This window comes from Coregonus lavaretus (assembly GCF_964263955.1).
Source record: "Coregonus lavaretus genome assembly, contig: HAP1_SCAFFOLD_788, whole genome shotgun sequence".
Lineage (NCBI taxonomy): Eukaryota > Metazoa > Chordata > Actinopteri > Salmoniformes > Salmonidae > Coregonus > Coregonus lavaretus.
The window spans coordinates 222149-241517 of record NW_028161303.1 but is presented as its reverse complement, the minus strand read 5'-3'; the positions used below and the strand labels follow the sequence as shown (position 1 = coordinate 241517).

At 45.1% G+C, this 19369-nt stretch overlaps 1 protein-coding gene across 1 annotated transcript in view; it reads right to left on the bottom strand.

Annotated features, from left to right (window-relative positions):
• Positions 1-11423: 11423 nt before the first annotated feature.
• The window catches only part of LOC311120835 (unconventional myosin-X-like), a gene marked incomplete at its 3' end in the record, with an annotated part of 70364 nt that continues 62418 nt past the window's right edge, over positions 11424-19369 (bottom strand). The window contains exons 6-8 of the mRNA XM_084195399.1: positions 16670-16794; positions 16339-16437; positions 11424-11467 (exon numbers count right to left, since the gene is read on the bottom strand). Coding sequence (XP_084051525.1) covers positions 11424-11467; positions 16339-16437; positions 16670-16794 — 268 coding nt within the window. The remainder of the gene's footprint in view (positions 11468-16338; positions 16438-16669; positions 16795-19369) is intronic.

The window sequence follows — 19369 nt, the reverse complement described above, 5'->3', positions numbered from 1 at the left end:
AAATTAGATAGTAGTCTGGACAGTTGAAGCAAAGATGAGACTAATTCTGCTTCTGTCCCATGTAGTTTCCAGTTGTGTGTTACACTGTCCCTAGTGGAGAAGTTGTGTTACTGTAGGTCAGAGGAATCTGGCACACTAAGAACAGGTAATGATCATTATCACTGGGCTTTATTGTATAAGGAATTGGGCACACTAAGAACAGCTAATGGTACAAAGTCACGCAAGGGATTTAGAGAGAGAGAGACAGGCATGGGAGAGAGAGAGAGACAGGCATGGGGGATAGAGAGAGGAGAGAGACAGGCATGGGGGATAGAGAGAGACAGGCATGGGGAGAGAGAGATGAGAGAGACAGGCATGGGAGAGAGAGAGAGAGAGAGACAGGCATGGGGAGAGAGAGAGAGAGAGAGGCATGGGGATAGAGAGAGAGACAGGCATGGGGATAGAGAGAGAGAGACAGGCATGGGGGATAGAGAGAGAGACAGGCATGGGGAGAGAGAGAGAGAGACAGGCATGGGGAGAGAGAGAGAGACAGGCATGGGGGATAGAGAGAGAGAGACAGGCATGGGGGATAGAGAGAGAGAGACAGGCATGGGGAGAGAGAGAGAGACAGGCATGGGGGATAGAGAGAGAGAGAGAGACAGGCATGGGGATAGAGAGAGACAGGCATGGGAGAGAGAGAGAGAGACAGGCATGGGGAGAGAGAGAGAGAGAGACAGGCATGGGGAGAGAGAGAGAGAGAGGCATGGGGATAGAGAGAGAGACAGGCATGGGGATAGAGAGAGAGAGACAGGCATGGGGATAGAGAGAGAGACAGGCATGGGGAGAGAGAGAGAGAGACAGGCATGGGGAGAGAGAGAGAGACAGGCATGGGGGATAGAGAGAGAGAGACAGGCATGGGGGATAGAGAGAGAGAGACAGGCATGGGGAGAGAGAGAGAGAAGGCATGGGGGATAGAGAGAGGAGACCGGCATGGGGATAGAGAGAGAGAGAGACAGGCATGGGGGATAGAGAGAGAGAGAGACAGGCATGGGGGATAGAGAGAGAGACAGGCATGGGGAGAGAGAGAGAGACAGGCATGGGAGAGAGAGAGAGAGAGACAGGCATGGGGAGAGAGAGAGACAGGCATGGGGGATAGAGAGAGAGAGAGACAGGCATGGGGGATAGAGAGAGAGACAGGCATGGGGAGAGAGAGAGAGACAGGCATGGGAGAGAGAGAGAGAGAGAGAGACAGGCATTGGGGGGATAGAGAGAGAGAGACAGGCATGGGGGATAGAGAGAGAGAGAGATAGAGACAGGCATGGGATAGAGAGAGAGAGAGAGAGAGAGACAGGCATGGGGGATAGAGAGAGAGACAGGCATGGGGAGAGAGAGAGAGCCAGGCATGGGGAGAGAGAGAGAGAGACAGGCATGGGGGATAGAGAGAGAGAGACAGGCATGGGGAGAGAGAGAGAGACAGGCATGGGGAAGAGAGACAGGCATGGGGGATAGAGAGAGAGAGACAGGCAATGGGGAGAGAGAGAGAGACAGGCATGGGGAGAGAGAGAGGAGAGACAGGCATGGGGATAGAGAGAGAGAGAGACAGGCATGGGGGATAGAGAGAAAGAGAAGGCATGGGGATAGAGAGAGAGAGAGACAGGCATGGGGATATAGAGAGAGAGAGAGACAGGCATGAGGGATAGAGAGAGAGAGAGAGACAGGCATAGGGATAGAGAGAGAGAGACAGGCCATGGGGGATAGAGAGAGAGAGAGACAGGCATGGGGGATAGTAGAGAGAGAAGAGAGAGAGAGAGAGAGAGAGAGAGAGAGAGAGAGAGAGAGAGAGAGAGACAGGCATGGGGGATAGAGAGAGAGAGAGAGAGAGAGAGAGAGAGAGAGAGAGAGAGAGAGAGAGAGAGAGAGACAGGCATGGGGGATAGAGAGAGAGAGAGAGAGAGAGAGAGAGAGAGCGAGAGAGAGAGAGAGAGAGAGAGAGAGAGAGAGAGAGAGAGAGAGAGAGAGAGAGAGAGAGAGAGAGAGAGGGGGAGAGAGCATGGGGATAGAGAGAGAGAGAGAGAGACAGGCATGGGGGATAGAGAGAGAGAGAGACAGGCATGGGGGATAGAGAGGGAGAGACAGGCATGGGGGATAGAGAGAGAGACAGGCATGGGGGATAGAGAGAGAGAGACAGGCATGAGGGATAGAGAGAGAGAGAGACAGGCAAGGGGGATAGAGAGAGAGAGAGAGGCATGGGGAAAGAGAGAGAGAGACAGGCATGGGGATAGAGAGAGAGAGAGAGGCATGGGGGATAGAGAGAGAGAGAGAGAGGGCATGGGGATAGAGAGAGAGAGGCAGCAGCATATGGGATAGAGAGAGAGAGAGACAGGCATGGGGATAGAGAGAGAGAGACAGGCATGGGGATAGAGAGAGAGAGACAGGCATAGGGGATAGAGAGAGAGAAAGGCATGGGGGGATAGAGAGAGACAGGCATGGGGGAATAGAGAGAGAGAGAGACAGGCATGGGGGATAGAGAGAGAGACAGGCATGGGGGATAGAGAGAGACAGGCATGGGGGATAGAGAGAGAGAGACAGGCATGGGGATAGAGAGAGAGACAGGCATGGGGGATAGAGAGAGAGAGAGAGAGAGAGAGAGAGAGAGAGAGGCATGGGGATAGAGAGAGAGAGACAGGCATGGGGGATAGAGAGAGAGAGAGACAGGCATGAGGGATAGAGAGAGAGAGAGACAGGCATGGGGATAGAGAGAGAGAGAGAGAGAGACAGGCATGGGGATAGAGAGAGAGAGACAGCATGAGGGATAGAGAGAGAGAGGACAGGCATAGGGATAGAGAGAGAGAGACAGGCATGGGGGATAGAGGAGACAGCATTGATATAGAGAGAGAAGGCATGGGGGATAGAGAGAGAGACAGGCATGGGGATAGAGAGAGAGAGACAGGCATGGGGATAGAGAGAGAGAGAGACAGGCATGGGGGATAGAGAGAGAGAGAGACAGGCATGGGGATAGAGAGAGAGAGAGACAGGCATGGGGATAGAGAGAGAGAGAGAGATAGAGGGAGACAGAGAGAGAGAGAGAGAGAGAGAGAGAGAGAGAGAGAGAGACAGGCATGGGGGAGAGAGAGAGACAGGCATGGGATAGAGAGAGAGAGAGAGACAGGCATGGGGGATAGAGAGAGAGAGACAGGCATGGGGATAGTGAGAGAGAGAGACAGGCATGGTGGATAGAGAGAGAGAGAGACAGGCATGGGGGATAGAGAGAGAGGAGACAGGCATGGGGGATAGAGAGAGAGAGAGACAGGCATAGGGATAGAGAGAGAGAGACAGGCATGGGATAGAGAGAGACAGGCATGGGGGATAGAGAGAGAGAGACAGGCATGGGGGATAGAGAGAGAGAGACAGGCATGGGTGATATATATATAGAGAGAGAGGCATGGGGGATAGAGAGAGAGACAGGCATGGGGGATAGAGAGAGAGACAGGCATGGGGGATAGAGAGAGAGAGAGACAGGCATGGGGGATAGAGAGAGAGAGACAGGCATGGGGGATAGAGAGAGAGAGACAGGCATGGGGGATAGAGAGAGAGAGAGACAGGCATGGGTGATATATATAGAGAGAGAGAGGCATGGGGGATAGAGAGAGAGACAGGCATGGGGGATAGAGAGAGAGACAGGCATGGGGATAGAGAGAGAGAGAGACAGGCATGGGGGATAGAGAGAGAGAGCCCTGTCTTATAGCGGGAGATAGGGAGAGAAAAAGGCAACAGTGTCAAGTTGTCAGGGCTAATCTCTAATGTCAGTTGTCAGGACTAATTTCTGGTGGACAGACTACATAAACAGAACTGGTACCATAGATCTGTCATGATACAACTAGATTAGTGAGATCAGCAACATTAGTTCTGGTACTTGGGTTTTTAATCACGATTTCCCAGGTGGTTAGCATCTTTCGAATTTCGGAAGGGGAGGGGACATTCGGCCCGTAACTTGCAAAGAGAGAGAGGGTGGACTTAAATCTCTTCTCTTAACATGTATGGACCCAGAACTTAAAGAGATTCTCCGGTTCGTTTATATACTTTTTAGCCAGTAGTTCTGAAAGTAGCACTCACCGTCACATACGTGTACCACGTCATTGCCCTCTCTCTCTCTCTGCTGTCACTCAAATGGCAAGGGGCTGAATCTCATTGGCTGAAACTCTAATTGCTAGGGGCTAGCCCACGTGGGCGGAAAATGTAGGGAAAATGGCGCCGCACAGCTTCCAGAAAACAGTCGCTTTCAAACTAGAGATTTCCTGGCTAATGGAGTAAAACAGTTCATGTATGAACACGTCAACACATCCAGCCCAAAGTGGAATAAAATATACTTACTAGTCACCAAAGTTCCGGAGCATGTCTTTAATCGAGCATCTGACCAATTATGCAAGACTTTAGTTCTGGGTTAACCGAGATTATGTCAGGGGATAAATTATACCCTTTTCACACTATTGTTCCCCCCGAACTGTACTGTGCCGGCTCAGTTGTTTTCCTTTCTCATTGTTAGGAGTAGGTGGGACAGGTTAAGGCCAGACAGGCGTGGCAGAGGGGCGGGGCTCTTACCTGTTCAACAGTAAGGGGTGAACAGATCTCCTCTCCTCTCAGGATCATGGACCTCTGGGTCAGAACCTCAGACAGCTGGAACGAGTCCAGACCCAGCAGATCACTGACATTACTGACCACTGGAGAGAGAGACAGACAGATATGTTACTGACCACTGGAGAGAGAGACAGACATGTTACTGACCACTGGAGAGAGAGACAGACAGATATGTTACTGACCACTGGAGAGAGAGACAGACATGTTACTGACCACTGGAGAGAGAGACAGACAGATATGTTACTGACCACTGGAGAGAGAGACAGACAGATATGTTACTGACCACTGGAGAGAGAGACAGACAGATATGTTACTGACCACTGGAGAGAGAGACAGACAGATATGTTACTGACCACTTGAGAGAGAGACAGACAGATATGTTACTGACCACTGGAGAGAGAGAGACAGACAGATATGTTACTGACCACTGGAGAAATAGACAGACAGATATGTTACTGACCACTTGAGAGAGAGACAGACAGATATGTTACTGACCACTTGAGAGAGAGACAGACAGATATGTTACTGACCACTGGAGAGAGAGACAGACAGATATGTTACTGACCACTTGAGAGAGAGACAGACAGATATATTACTAACCACTGGAGAGAGAGACAGACATGTTACTGACTACTGGAGAGAGAGACAGACAGATATGTTACTGACCACTGGAGAGAGAGACAGACAGATATGTTACTGACCACTTGAGAGAGAGACAGACAGATATGTTACTGACCACTGGAGAGAGTGACAGACAGATATGTTTACTGACCACTGGAGAGAGAGACAGACAGACATGTTACTAACCACTGGAGAGAGAGACAGACAGATATGTTACTGACCACTGGAGAGAGAGACAGACATATGTTACTAACCACTGGAGAGAGACAGACATGTTACTAACCACTGGAGAGAGAGACAGACAGATATGTTACTAACCACTGGAGAGAGAGACAGACAGATATGTTACTGACCACTGGAGAGAGAGACAGACAGATATGTTACTGACCACTTGAGAGAGAGACAGACAGATATGTTACTGACCACTGGAGAGAGAGACAGACAGATATGTTACTGACCACTGGAGAGAGAGACAGACAGATATGTTACTGACCACTGGAGAGAGAGACAGACAGATATGTTACTGACCACTGGAGAGAGAGACAGACAGATATGTTACTGACCACTGGAGAGAGAGACAGACAGACATGTTACTGACCACTGGAGAGAGAGACAGACAGATATGTTACTGACCACTTGAGAGAGAGACAGACAGATATGTTACTGACCACTTGAGAGAGAGACAGACAGATATGTTACTGACCACTTGAGAGAGAGACCAGACAGATATGTTACTGACCACTGGAGAGAGAGACAGACAGATATGTTACTGACCACTGGAGAGAGAGACAGACAGATATGTTACTGACCACTGGAGAGAGAGACAGACAGATATGTTACTGACCACTGGAGAGAGAGACAGACAGATATGTTACTGACCACTGGAGAGAGAGACAGACAGATATGTTACTGACCACTGGAGAGAGAGACAGACAGATATGTTACTGACCACTGGAGAGAGAGACAGACAGATATGTTACTGACCACTGGAGAGAGAGACAGACAGATATGTTACTGACCACTGGAGAGAGAGACAGACATGTTACTGACCACTGGAGAGAGAGACAGACAGATATGTTACTGACCACTTGAGAGAGAGACAGACAGATATGTTACTGACCACTTGAGAGAGAGACAGACAGATATGTTACTGACCACTTGAGAGAGAGACAGACAGATATGTTACTGACCACTGGAGAGAGAGACAGACAGATATGTTACTGACCACTGGAGAGAGAGACAGACAGATATGTTACTGACCACTGGAGAGAGAGACAGACAGATATGTTACTGACCACTGGAGAGAGATAGTCCAGTATCATTGAGAGAAGCTGGTTGAGAGAATGCAAAGTGTGCGCAAAGCTGTCATCAAGGCAAAGGGTGGCTATTTGAAGAATCTCAAATATAAAATATATTTGGATTTGTTCAACACTTTTTTGGTTACTACATGATTCCATATGTGTTATTTCATAGATTTGATGTCTTCACTATTATTAGAAAATAGTAAAAAATAAAGAAAAACCCTTGAATGAGTAGGTGTTCTAAAACTTTTGACTGGTAGTTTATATAGTTTTATATACAGTGGGGAGAACAAGTATTTGATACACTGCCGAATTTGCAGGTTTTCCTACTTACAAAGCATGTAGAGGTCTGTAATTTTTATCATGGGTACACTTCAACTGTGAGAGACAGAATCTAAAACAAAAATCCAGAAAATCACATTGTATGATTTTTAAGTAATTCATTTGCATTTTATTGCATGACATAAGTATTTGATCACCTACCAACCAGTAAGAATTCCGGCTCTCACAGACCTGTTCGTTTTTCTTTAAGAAGCCCTCCTGTTCTCCACTCATTACCTGTATTAACTGCACCTGTTTGAACTCGTTACCTGTATAAAAGACACCTGTCCACACACTCAATCAAACAGACTCCAACCTCTCCACAATGGCCAAGACCAGAGCGCTGTGTAAGGACATCAGGGTTAAAATTGTAGACCTGCACAAGGCTGGGATGGGCTACAGGACAATAGGCAAGCAGCTTGGTGAGAAGGCAACAACTGTTGGCGCAATTATTAGAAAATGGAAGAAGTTCAAGATGACGGTCAATCACCCTCGGTCTGGGGCTCCATGCAAGATCTCACCTCGTGGGGCATCAATAATCATGAGGAAAGTGAGGGATCAGCCCAGAACTACACGGCAGGACCTGGTCAATGACCTGAAGAGAGCTGGGACCACAGTCTCAAAGAAAACCATTAGTAACACACTACGCCGTCATGGATTAAAATCCTGCAGCGCACGCAAGGTCCCCCTGCTCAAGCCAGCGCATGTCCAGGCCCGTCTGAAGTTTGCCAATGACCATCTGGATGATCCAGAGGAGGAATGGGAGAAGGTCATGTGGTCTGATGAGACAAAAATAGAGCTTTTTGGTCTAAACTCCACTCGCCGTGTTTGGAGGAAGAAGAAGGATGAGTACAACCCCAAGAACACCATCCCAACCGTGAAGCATGGAGGTGGAAAAATCATTCTTTGGGGATGCTTTTCTGCAAAGGGGACAGGACGACTGCACCGTATTGAGGGGAGGATGGATGGGGCCATGTATCGCGAGATCTTGGCCAACAACCTCCTTCCCTCAGTAAGAGCATTGAAGATGGGTCGTGACTGGGTCTTCCAGCATGACAACGACCCGAAACACACAGCCTTGGCAACTAAGGAGTGGCTCTGTAAGAAGCATCTCAAGGTCCTGGAGTGGCCTAGCCAGTCTCCAGACCTGAACCCAATAGAAAATCTTTGGAGGGAGCTGAAAGTCCGTATTGCCCAGCGACAGCCCCGAAACCTGAAGGATTTGGAGAAGGTCTGTATGGAGGAGTGGGCCAAAATCCCTGCTACAATGTGTGCAAACCTGGTCAAGACCTACAGGAAACGTATGATCTCTGTAATTGCAAACAAAGGTTTCTGTACCAAATATTAAGTTCTGCTTTTCTGATGTATAAAATACTTATGTCATGCAATAAAATGCAAATTAATTACTTAAAAATCATACAATGTGATTTTCTGGATTTTTGTTTTAGATTCCGTCTCTCACAGTTGAAGTTACCTATGATAAAAATTACAGACCTCTACATGCTTTGTAAGTAGGAAAACCTGCAAAATCGGCAGTGTATCAAATACTTGTTCTCCCCACTGTATATAGTTATATATATATATATCGTTTTATATATAGTTTTATATATATAGTTTAATATATAGTTGTATATATAGTTTATATATATGATTTTATATAGTTTTATATACATAATTATATATATATAGTTTTATATATTTTTTTATATATATATATATATATATATATATAGGTTTATATATTTTTTTATATATATAGTTTTATATATATATAGTTTGCTATATAGTTGTATATATATAGTTTAATATATAAGTCCCCTGTAGCTCAGTTGGTAGAGCATGGCGCTTGCAACGCCAGGGTTGTGGGTTCATTTCCCACGGGGGGCCAGTATGAAAAAATGTATGCACTCACTAACTGTAAGTCGCTCTGGATAAGAGCGTCTGCTAAATGACTGAAATGTAAATGTAATATAGTTTATATATATCGTTTTATATAGTTTTATTTACATAATTATATATATATAGTTTTATATATATCGTTTTATATATACAGTGCATTTAAATAATTTTTTCCCCTCATCAGTCTACACACAATACCCCATAATGACAAAGCAAAAACAGGTTTTTAGACATTTTTGTAAATGTATAAAAGACAAAAGACTGAAATATGACATTTACATAAGTATTCAGACCCTTTACTCAGTACTTGTTGAAGCACCTTTGGCAGCGATTACAGCCTTGAGTCTTCTTGGGTATGACGCTACAAGCTTGGCACACCTGTATTTGGGGAGTTTCTCCCATTCTTCTCTGCAGATCCTCTCAAGCTCTGTCAGGTTGGATGGGGAGCGTTGCTGCAAAGCTATTTTCTGGTCTCTCCAGAGATGTTCGATCGGGTTCAAGTCCGGGCTCTGGCTGGGCCACTCAAGGACATTCAGAGACTTGTCCTGAAGCCACTCCTGCGTTGTCTTGACTGTGTGCTTAGGGTTGTTGTCCTGTTGGAAGGTGAACCTTCGCCCCAGTCTGAGGTCCTGAGCGCTCTGGAGCAGATTTTCATCAAGGATCTCTATGTACTTTGCTCCATTAATCTTTCCCTCAATTCTGACTAGTCTCCCAGTCCCTGCCGCTGAAAAACATCCCCACAGCATGATGCTGCCACCACCATGCTTCACCGTAGGGATGGTGCCAGGTTTCCTCCAGACGTGACGCTTGGCATTCAGACCAAAGAGATCAATCTTGGTTTCATCAGACCAGAGAATCCGTCTGGCCACTCTAGCATAAAGGCCTGATTGGTGGAGTGCTGCAGAGATGGTTGTCCTTCTGGAAGGTTCTCCCATCTCCACTGAGTAACTCTGGAGCTCTGTCAGAGTGACCACCGGGTTCTTGGTCACCTCCCTGACCAAGGCCCTTCTCCCACGATTGCTCAGTTTGGCCGGGCGGCCAGCTCTAGGAAGAGTCTTGGTGGTTCCAAACTTCTTCCATTTAAGAATGGTGGAGGCCACTGTGTTCTTGGGGACCTTCAATGCTGCAGAAATTTTTTGGTACCTTTCCCCAGATCTGTGCCTCAACACAATCCTGTCTCGGAGCTCTACGGACAATTCCTTCGACCTCATGGCTTGGTTTTTGCTCTAACATGCACTGTCAACTGTGGGACCTTATATAGAAAGGTGTGTGCCTTTCCAAATCATGTCCAATCAATAGAATTTACCACAGGTGGACTCCAATCAAGTTGTAGAAACATCTCAAGGATGATCAATTTCGAGTCTCATAACAAAGGTTCTGAATACTTTGGAAATAAGATATTTCCTGTTTTCGCTTTGTCATTATGGGGTATTGTGTGTAGATTGAGGAGGAAAACATTTAATTAAAACATTAAAAAGTTAAGGGTCTGAATCCTTTCTGAAGGCACTGTATATAGTTTTTCTCAGCAGGCTTTGTCTTTAACTGAAATGTTACCTCAGCTTCTTCACTATCATGCATTAGAATAACCTCCTCTCCTTTAACCTCCCTCCCTCCCTCCCTCCCTCCCTCTCTCTCCTCCCCTCTCCTTTAACCTTCCTTCTCTCCCTCCCTCCCTCTCTCTCTCTCCTCCCCTCTCCTCTCCTTTAACCTCCCTCCCTCTCTCTGTCCTTCCTTCCCTCCCTCCCTCTCTCTCCTCCCCTCTCCTCTCACCTCCCTCCCTGTCCTTCCTTCTCTCTCTCCTCCCTCCCTCCTCCCTCTCTCTCTCTCTCTCCTCCCATTTAACCTCCCTCCCTCTCTCTCTGTCCTTCCTTCCCTCCCTCCCTCCTCTCCTCCCTCTCCTCTCATTTAACCTCCCTCCTCCCTCCCTCTCCCTCCCTCCCCTCCTCTCCTTTAACCTCCCTCCCTCCCCTCTCCTCCCACCTCCCTCCCTCCCTCCTCCCTCTCTCTCTCTCTCTCCCTTTAACCTCCCTCCCTCCCTCCTCTCTTCTCCCCTCCTCTCCTTTAACCTCCCTCCCTCCTCTCTCCCTCCCTCCTCCTCTCCTCTCCTTTAACCTCCCTCCCCTCCTCTCCCTCCATCCCCTCTCCTCTCCTCTCTCCACCCTCCCTCCCTCCCATCTCCCCTCCCTCCCTCCTCTCCTCCTCCTCTCACCTCCTTTGGATGTGATTTGTGCTCCTCCTGCGGTCATGAATTCTATGTTCCCTATCAGGAGAACAGCAGACAGCAGCTTGAAGACGTCACGTATCTCCTCCTCACTGAACTCCATCACCTTTAAAGCCTCCTGGTGGCAGCAGAGACAGAGAGATGATGAGTTTCCTTCTACTGAACCCAGACTGGATAATACATGCTGCAGGGCCCATGTTCAAAAGTATCCCAGAGTAGGAGTGCTCTAGGATCAGCTTTTCCATACAGATCATAATGAATAAAATGACATGGACAGAGAGGACCTGATCTTAAATTGGCACTCCTAATCTGAGACGTTTGTTGAATACAGGCTCCTGGGTTATTGCGCCCTCTGTGGCAGCTTGTGAGGTACAACCAGCCTCACCATAACACTGTCGTAGAGCTGCAGGTCGTCTAGGCTCCTGTCCTTCACACAGCAGACTGACTCAGGTAGAGGTACGACTCTGGCCCTCAGACAGGAAGTACAGCTCTGGAACCAGACAGAAAATAACTTTAGGCAGTTGAAGCAAGCGGTCACATTTTCTCCAGGAAATGTACCTTTTCTAGAGATACAAACAAAGTCCCACTGTATTACATTTTTACATTTTAGTCATTTAGCAGACGCTCTTATCCAGAGCGACTTACAGTTAGTGAGTGCATACATTTTTCATACTGGTCCCCCGTGGGAACGAACCCACAACCCTGGCGTTGCAAGCGCCCTGCTCTACCAACTGAGATACACAGGTATTTGTCACATTGCTTCGTACAGGTGTAGACTAACAGTGAAACGCTTACTTACAATGCAGAGTTCAAGATAATGAAAAAATATATATATATTGATAATATATAAATTGTGACATGGAATAAATACACACTGAATAACGAGTAAAAATAACATGGGAGTAGAATTAACATGGCTATATACAGAAATGTCAGAAATAACATGCTATATACAGGAAGTAGAAAATAACATGGCTATATACAGGAAGTAGAAAATAACATGGCTATATACAGAAGTAGAAATAACATGGCTATATACAGGAAGTAGAAGTAACATGGCTATATACAGGAAGTAGAAAATAACATGGCTATATACAGGAAGTAGAATTAACATGGCTATATACAGGAAGTCATAAATAACATGGCTATATACAGGAAGTAGAAAATAACATGGCTATATACAGGAAGTAGAAATAACATACAGGAAGTAGAAAATAACATGGCTATATACAGGAAGTAGAAAATAACATGGCTATATACAGGAAGTAGAAAATAACATGGCTATATACAGGAAGTAGAAAGTAACATGGCTATATACAGGAAGTAGAAAAATAACATGGCTATATACAGGAAGTAGGAAGTAACATGGCTATATACAGGAAGTAGAAAATAACATGGCTATATACAGGAAGTAGAAAGTAACATGGCTATATACAGGAAGTAGGAAGTAACATGGCTATATAAAGGAAGTAGAAAATAACATGGCTATATACAGGAAGTAGAAAATAACATGGCTATATACAGGAAGTAGAAAATAACATGGCTATATACAGGAAGTAGAAAATAACATGGCTATATACAGGAAGTAGAAAATAACATGGCTATATACAGGAAGTAGGAAGTAACATGGCTATATACAGGAAGTTGACCCCTGTAAAGGGACTAGACAACAGGATATATAATAGACAGTAGCAGCAGTATACTGTAGGTAGGGATAAAGGGACTAGACAACAGGATAGATAATAGACACTAGCAGCAGTATACTGTAGGTAGGGGTAAAGTGACTAGTCAACAGGATAGATAATAGACAGTAGCAGCAGTATACTGTAGGTAGGGGTAAAGTGACTAGACAACAGGATAGATAATAGACAGTAGCAGCAGTATACTGTAGGTAGGGGTAAAGTGACTAGACAACAGGATAGATAATAGACAGTAGCAGCAGTATACTGTAGGTAGGGGTAAAGTGACTAGACAACAGGATAGATAATAGACAGTAGCAGCAGTATACTGTAGGTAGGGGTAAAGTGACTAGACAACAGGATAGATAATAGACAGTAGCAGCAGTATACTGTAGGTAGGGGTAAAGTGACTAGGCAACAGGATAGATAATAGACAGTAGCAGCAGTATACTGTAGGTAGGGGTAAAGGGACTAGACAACAGGATAGATAATATACACTAGCAGCAGTATACTGTAGGTAGGGGTAAAGTGACTAGTCAACAGGATAGATAATAGACATTAGCAGCAGTATACTGTAGGTAGGGGTAAAGTGACTAGACAACAGGATAGATAATAGACAGTAGCAGCAGTATACTGTAGGTAGGGGTAAAGTGACTAGACAACAGGATAGATAATAGACAGTAGCAGCAGTATACTGTAGGTAGGGGTAAAGTGACTAGACAACAGGATAGATAATAGACAGTAGCAGCAGTATACTGTAGGTAGGGGTAAAGTGACTAGGCAACAGGATAGATAATAGACAGTAGCAGCAGTATACTGTAGGTAGGGGTAAAGTGACTAGGCAACAGGATAGATAATAGACAGTAGCAGCAGTATACTGTAGGTAGGGGTAAAGTGACTAGACAACAGGATAGATAATAGACAGTAGCAGCAGTATACTGTAGGTAGGGGTAAAGTGACTAGGCAACAGGATAGATAATAGACAGTAGCAGCAGTATACTGTAGGTAGGGGTAAAGTGACTAGGCAATAGGATAGATAATAGACAGTAGCAGCAGTATACTGTAGGTAGGGGTAAAGGGACTAGACAACAGGATAGATAATAGACAGTAGCAGCAGTATACTGTAGGTAGGGGTAAAGTGACTAGACAATAGGATAGATAATAGACAGTAGCAGCAGTATACTGTAGGTAGGGGTAAAGTGACTAGACAACAGGATAGATAATAGACAGTAGCAGCAGTATACTGTAGGTAGGGGTAAAGGGACTAGGCAACAGGATAGATAATAGACAGTAGCAGCAGTATACTGTAGGTAGGGGTAAAGGGACTAGACAACAGGATAGATAATAGACAGTAGCAGCAGTATACTGTAGGTAGGGGTAAAGTGACTAGACAACAGGATAGATAATAGACAGTAGCAGCAGTATACTGTAGGTAGGGGTAAAGTGACTAGGCAACAGGATAGATAATAGACAGTAGCAGCAGTATACTGTAGGTAGGGGTAAAGGGACTAGACAACAGGATAGATAATAGACAGTAGCAGCAGTATACTGTAGGTAGGGGTAAAGTGACTAGGCAACAGGATAGATAATAGACAGTAGCAGCAGTATACTGTAGGTAGGGGTAAAGTGACTAGACAACAGGATAGATAATAGACAGTAGCAGCAGTATACTGTAGGTAGGGGTAAAGGGACTAGACAACAGGATAGATAATAGACAGTAGCAGCAGTATACTGTAGGTAGGGGTAAAGGGACTAGGCAACAGGATAGATAATAGACAGTAGCAGCAGTATACTGTAGGTAGGGGTAAAGGGACTAGGCAACAGGATAGATAATAGACAGTAGCAGCAGTATACTGTAGGTAGGGGTAAAGGGACTAGACAACAGGATAGATAATAGACAGTAGCAGCAGTATACTGTAGGTAGGGGTAAAGGGACTAGACAACAGGATAGATAATAGTGCAGTGTGGTGAGTGTGAAAAGTTTGTGTGTGTGTGTGTGTGTGTGTGTGTGAGAGTGTGTGTGTGTGTGTGTGTGTGGTGTCAGTATGCATGTGTGTGTGTGTGGGCGTATGTAGTGTGTGTGTGGGGGGGATGTCAATGTAAGTATGTGTGAGTGTGTGGGTAGAGTCCAGTGTGTGGGTAGAGTCCAGTGTGTGGGTAGAGTCCAGTGTGTGGAGTCCAGTGTGTGGGTAGAGTCCAGTGTGTGGGTAGAGTCCAGTGTGTGGGTAGAGTCCAGTGTGTGGGTAGAGTCCAGTGTGTGGGTAGAGTCCAGTGTGTGGGTAGAGTCCAGTGTGTGGGTAGAGTCCAGTGTGTGTGAGTGTGTGGGTAGAGTCCAGTGTGTGGGTAGAGTCCAGTGTGTGGGTAGAGTCCAGTGTGTGGGTAGAGTCCAGTGTGTGGGTAGAGTCCAGTGTGTGGGTAGAGTCCAGTGTGTGGGTAGAGTCCAGTGTGTGGGTAGAGCCCAGTGTGTGGGTAGAGTCCAGTGTGTGGTAGAGTCCAGTGTGTGGGTAGAGTCCAGTGTGTGGGTAGAGTCCAGTGTGTGGTAGAGTCCAGTGTGTGGGTAGAGTCCAGTGTGTGGGTAGAGTCCAGTGTGTGGGTAGAGTCCAGTGTATGGGTAGAGTCCAGTGTGTGGTAGAGTCCAGTGTGTGGGTAGAGTCCAGTGTGTGGGTAGAGTCCAGTGTGTGGGTAGAGTCCAGTGTGTGGTAGAGTCCAGTGTGTAGGTAGAGTCCAGTGTGTGGGTAGAGTCCAGTGTGTGGTAGAGTCCAGTGTGTGGGTAGAGTCCAGTGTGTGGTAGAGTCCAGTGTGTGGTAGAGTCCAGTGTGTGGGTAGAGTCCAGTGTGTGGGTAGAGTCCAGTGTGTGGGTAGAGTCCAGTGAGTGTGTGGGTAGAGTCCAGTGTGTGGGTAGAGTCCAGTGTGTGGGTAGAGTCCAGTGAGTGGGTAGAGTCCAGTGTGTGGGTAGAGTCCAGTGTGTGGTAGAGTCCAGTGTGTGGTAGAGTCCAGTGTGTGGGTAGAGTCCAGTGTGTGGGTAGAGTCCAGTGTGTGGGTAGAGTCCAGTGTGTGGGTAGAGTCCAGTGTGTGGGTAGAGTCCAGTGTGTGGGTAGAGTCCAGTGTGTGGTAGAGTCCAGTGTGTGGTAGAGTCCAGTGTGTGGGTAGAGTCCAGTGTGTGGGTAGAGTCCAGTGTGTGGGTAGAGTCCAGTGTGTGGGTAGAGTCCAGTGTGTGGTAGAGTCCAGTGTGTGGGTAGAGTCCAGTGTGTGGGTAGAGTCCAGTGTGTGGTAGAGTCCAGTGTGTGGGCACAGAGTTAGTTCAGAAAGGGTCAGTGCAGATAGTCCGGGTAGCTATTGGTTAACTATTTCACTAGCTATTTATCAGTCTTATGGCTTGGGGGTAGAAGCTGTTCAGGATCCTGTTGGTTCCAGACTTGGTGCATCGGTACCGCTTTGAATGTCTGGTACCGCTTTGAATGTCTGGTACCGCTTCATGAGCAAGTGAGGCACTTTAGTTGATTCTGTACAGTGGAGGCTGGTGTCACTCAGAAACATGGTTTCCATGTGTTTGATACCGTTCCATTGATTCCATTCCAGCCATTACTATGAGCCGTCCTCCCTTCACCAGCCTCCAATGATTCCATACAAGTGTTGCAATAACTCTACTCCAGTCAAGGAGTCTCTGTATGAATGAACGTACCTCTGTGGTCCTTGTCTGCCCCGGCCAGCAGAGCATAGAAGATATGATAGTTCCTCTCTCCAGGGTTCTGCCTCACCACACGGTTCTTTTCAAGTAAATCTGAAGGGTTAAAGTTAAGGAAAACAAAGACAGATAGATACATCTCTAAGCCATACCAGACATCACAGTAAGGTCCAGGCCTCAGTACATTCATGGCAAAAGGTCTTGGGCCTCATTAAGGTCCATTAGTGGTAACAGGTTGAGTCCAGGCCTCAGTATGTTACTGTAAAGCAAAACAGTAAGGTAGTCTTAATAGGTCCTCATTACGTTAATGTGGTAAATGAAAGGATACAGTCGATGATGCATCCTCCTTGGATGTTCCCACTCTGGGAGAAGTGGAGCTGGATGAACTTCCCAAAGCGGGAAGAGTTGTTGTTGTAAACCGTCTTGGCATTCCCAAACGCCTCCATGATGGGGCTGGAGAAAGAAAGAAAGAGAGAAAGAGAGAAAGAAAGAGAGAAAGAAAGAGAGAAAGAAAGAAAGAAAGAAAGAAAGAAAGAAAGAAAGAAAGAAAGAAAGAAAGAAAGAAAGAAAGAAAGAAAGAAAGAAAGAAAGAAAGAAAGAGAGAAAGAAAGAAAGAAAGAAAGAAAGAGAGAAAGAAAGAAAGAAAGAAAGAAAGAAAGAAAGAAAGAAAGAAAGAAAGAAAGAAAGAAAGAAAGAAAGAAAGAAAGAAAGAAAGAAAGAAAGAAGAAAGAGAAAGAGAGAAAGAGAAAGAAAGAAAGAAAGAAAGAAAGAAAGAAAGAAAGAGAGAAAGAAAGAAAGAAAGAAAGAAAGAAGAGAAAGAAAGAAAGAAAGAAAGAAAGAAAGAAAGAAAGAAAGAAAGAAAGAAAGAAAGAAAGAAAGAAGAAAGAAAGAAAGAAAGAAGAAAGAAAGAAAGAAAAGAAAGAAAGAAGAGAAAGAAAGAGAGAGACAGAGAGAGAGAGAGAGAGAGAGATAGATCATTTAGAATTTTAAGCCAGTGTCACACAAAGCAATTTGGACGCAATTTCTGTTGCAGATGCAAGTGACATCATCTAAAGCAACTTTTCTGATACACAAAGCAATTCAAACAGAATTGAAACAACATACAATCCTGTCATAGTCATCCTGCCTACATCACATCACGGTTTCATAAATTATTATTTGTTTCTTTTGTAACAGCTTCGATATAGACAAAATACTGGCTGTACAATTAAGCTAGCTAGCCAAAATGTTGCCTATTTGCCAACCATGTTTTATCAAGCTAGCAAGCTAGCTAACCAAGCTAGGGATGAGCTACACTAGTTAGCTAGCCAGTGAAGTTCATGTTAGGGAATTTCAGTTAAAACTGGACAGAGAAAGGACTGGTTTCACTTTTAAATTATATTTATTGACTGCCAGACCATCTACATAAACCATGACTAGCCATGGTGTCATATCTTTTTAAAATTTGGCATGTATTTTCTGTCACGGTTTGCAGCAACACTGACAGCTGGTTGGAGCTCCGAACGGAATAGGATTGACACACAGAGGAGCATCGGCTTTAAAATCCCCTTTACTGGGTGTAAGACCCTATAGTAGTACTTCAACATTCAATCCTCAGAGAGAAAGAGAGATGGTGAAAAAGAGATGGAGAGCGAGAGAGAGAGAGCGAGAGTGAGAACGAGAGAGAGAGAGATACAGAGAGGGACACAGAGAGATTAACCTGGAGAAGAGTCCCCTAAGCAAGCTGGTCCTGGGGCTCTGTTCACAAACACAAACAGACCCCACAGAGCCCCAGGACAGCAACACAATTAGACCCAACCAAATCATTAGAAAACAAAAAGAGAATTACTTGACACATTGGAAAGAACTAACAAAAAAAACAGAGCAAACTAGAATGCTATTTGGCCCTAAACAGAGAGTACACAGTGGCAGAATACCTGACCACTGACCCAAAATTAAGGAAAGCTTTTGACTATGTACAGACTCAGTGAGCATAGTCTTGCTATTGAGAGAGGCCATATACATATATATGACTATATACATGACATATGACTATATACATGACATATGACTATATACATGACATATTACTATATACATGACATATTACTATATACATGACATATGACTATATACATGACATATTACTATATACATGACATATGACTATATACATGACATATGACCTGCCAGGTGGCCTCTCTCACCTGGCAGACCTGGCTCTCAAGAGAAGACAGGCTATGTGCACACTGCCCACAAAATGAGGTGGAAACTGAGCTGCACTTCCTAACCTCCTGCCAAATGTATGACAATATTAGAGACACATATTTCCCTCAGATTAAACAGATCCACAAAGAACTTGAAAACAAATCCAATTTTGATCAACTCCCATATCTACTGGGTGAAATACCACAGTGTGCCATCACAGCAGCAAGATTTGTGACCTGTTGCCACAAGAAAAGGGCAACCAGTGAAGAACAAACACCATTGTAAATACCACCCATATTTATGTTTATTTATTTTTCCATTTGTACTTTAACTATTTGCACATCATTATAACACTGTATATATACATAATATGACATTTTAAATGTCTCTATTCCTTTGGAACTTCTGAGTGTAATGTTTACTGTTAATATTTATTGTTTATTTCACTTTTGTTTATTTTCGATTTCACTTGCTTTGGTAATGTTAACACACGTTTCCCATGCCAAAAGACATTTGGCGGGAGAGAGAGAGAGAGAGAAAGTATTGCGAAAGTATTCACCCCCCTTGGCATTTTTCCTATTTTGTTGCCTTAAAACCTGGATTTTTTGGGGGGTTTGTATCATTTGATTTACACAACATGCCTACCACTTTGAAGATATATTTTATTGTGAAACAAACAAGAAATAAGACAAAAAAACAGAACTATTTACCCCCCCAAAGTCAATACTTTGTAGAGCCACCTTTTGCAGCAATTACAGCTGCAAGTCTCTTGGGGTATGTGTCTATAAGCTTGGCACATCTAGCCACTGGGATTTTTGCCCATTCTTCAAGGCAAAACTGC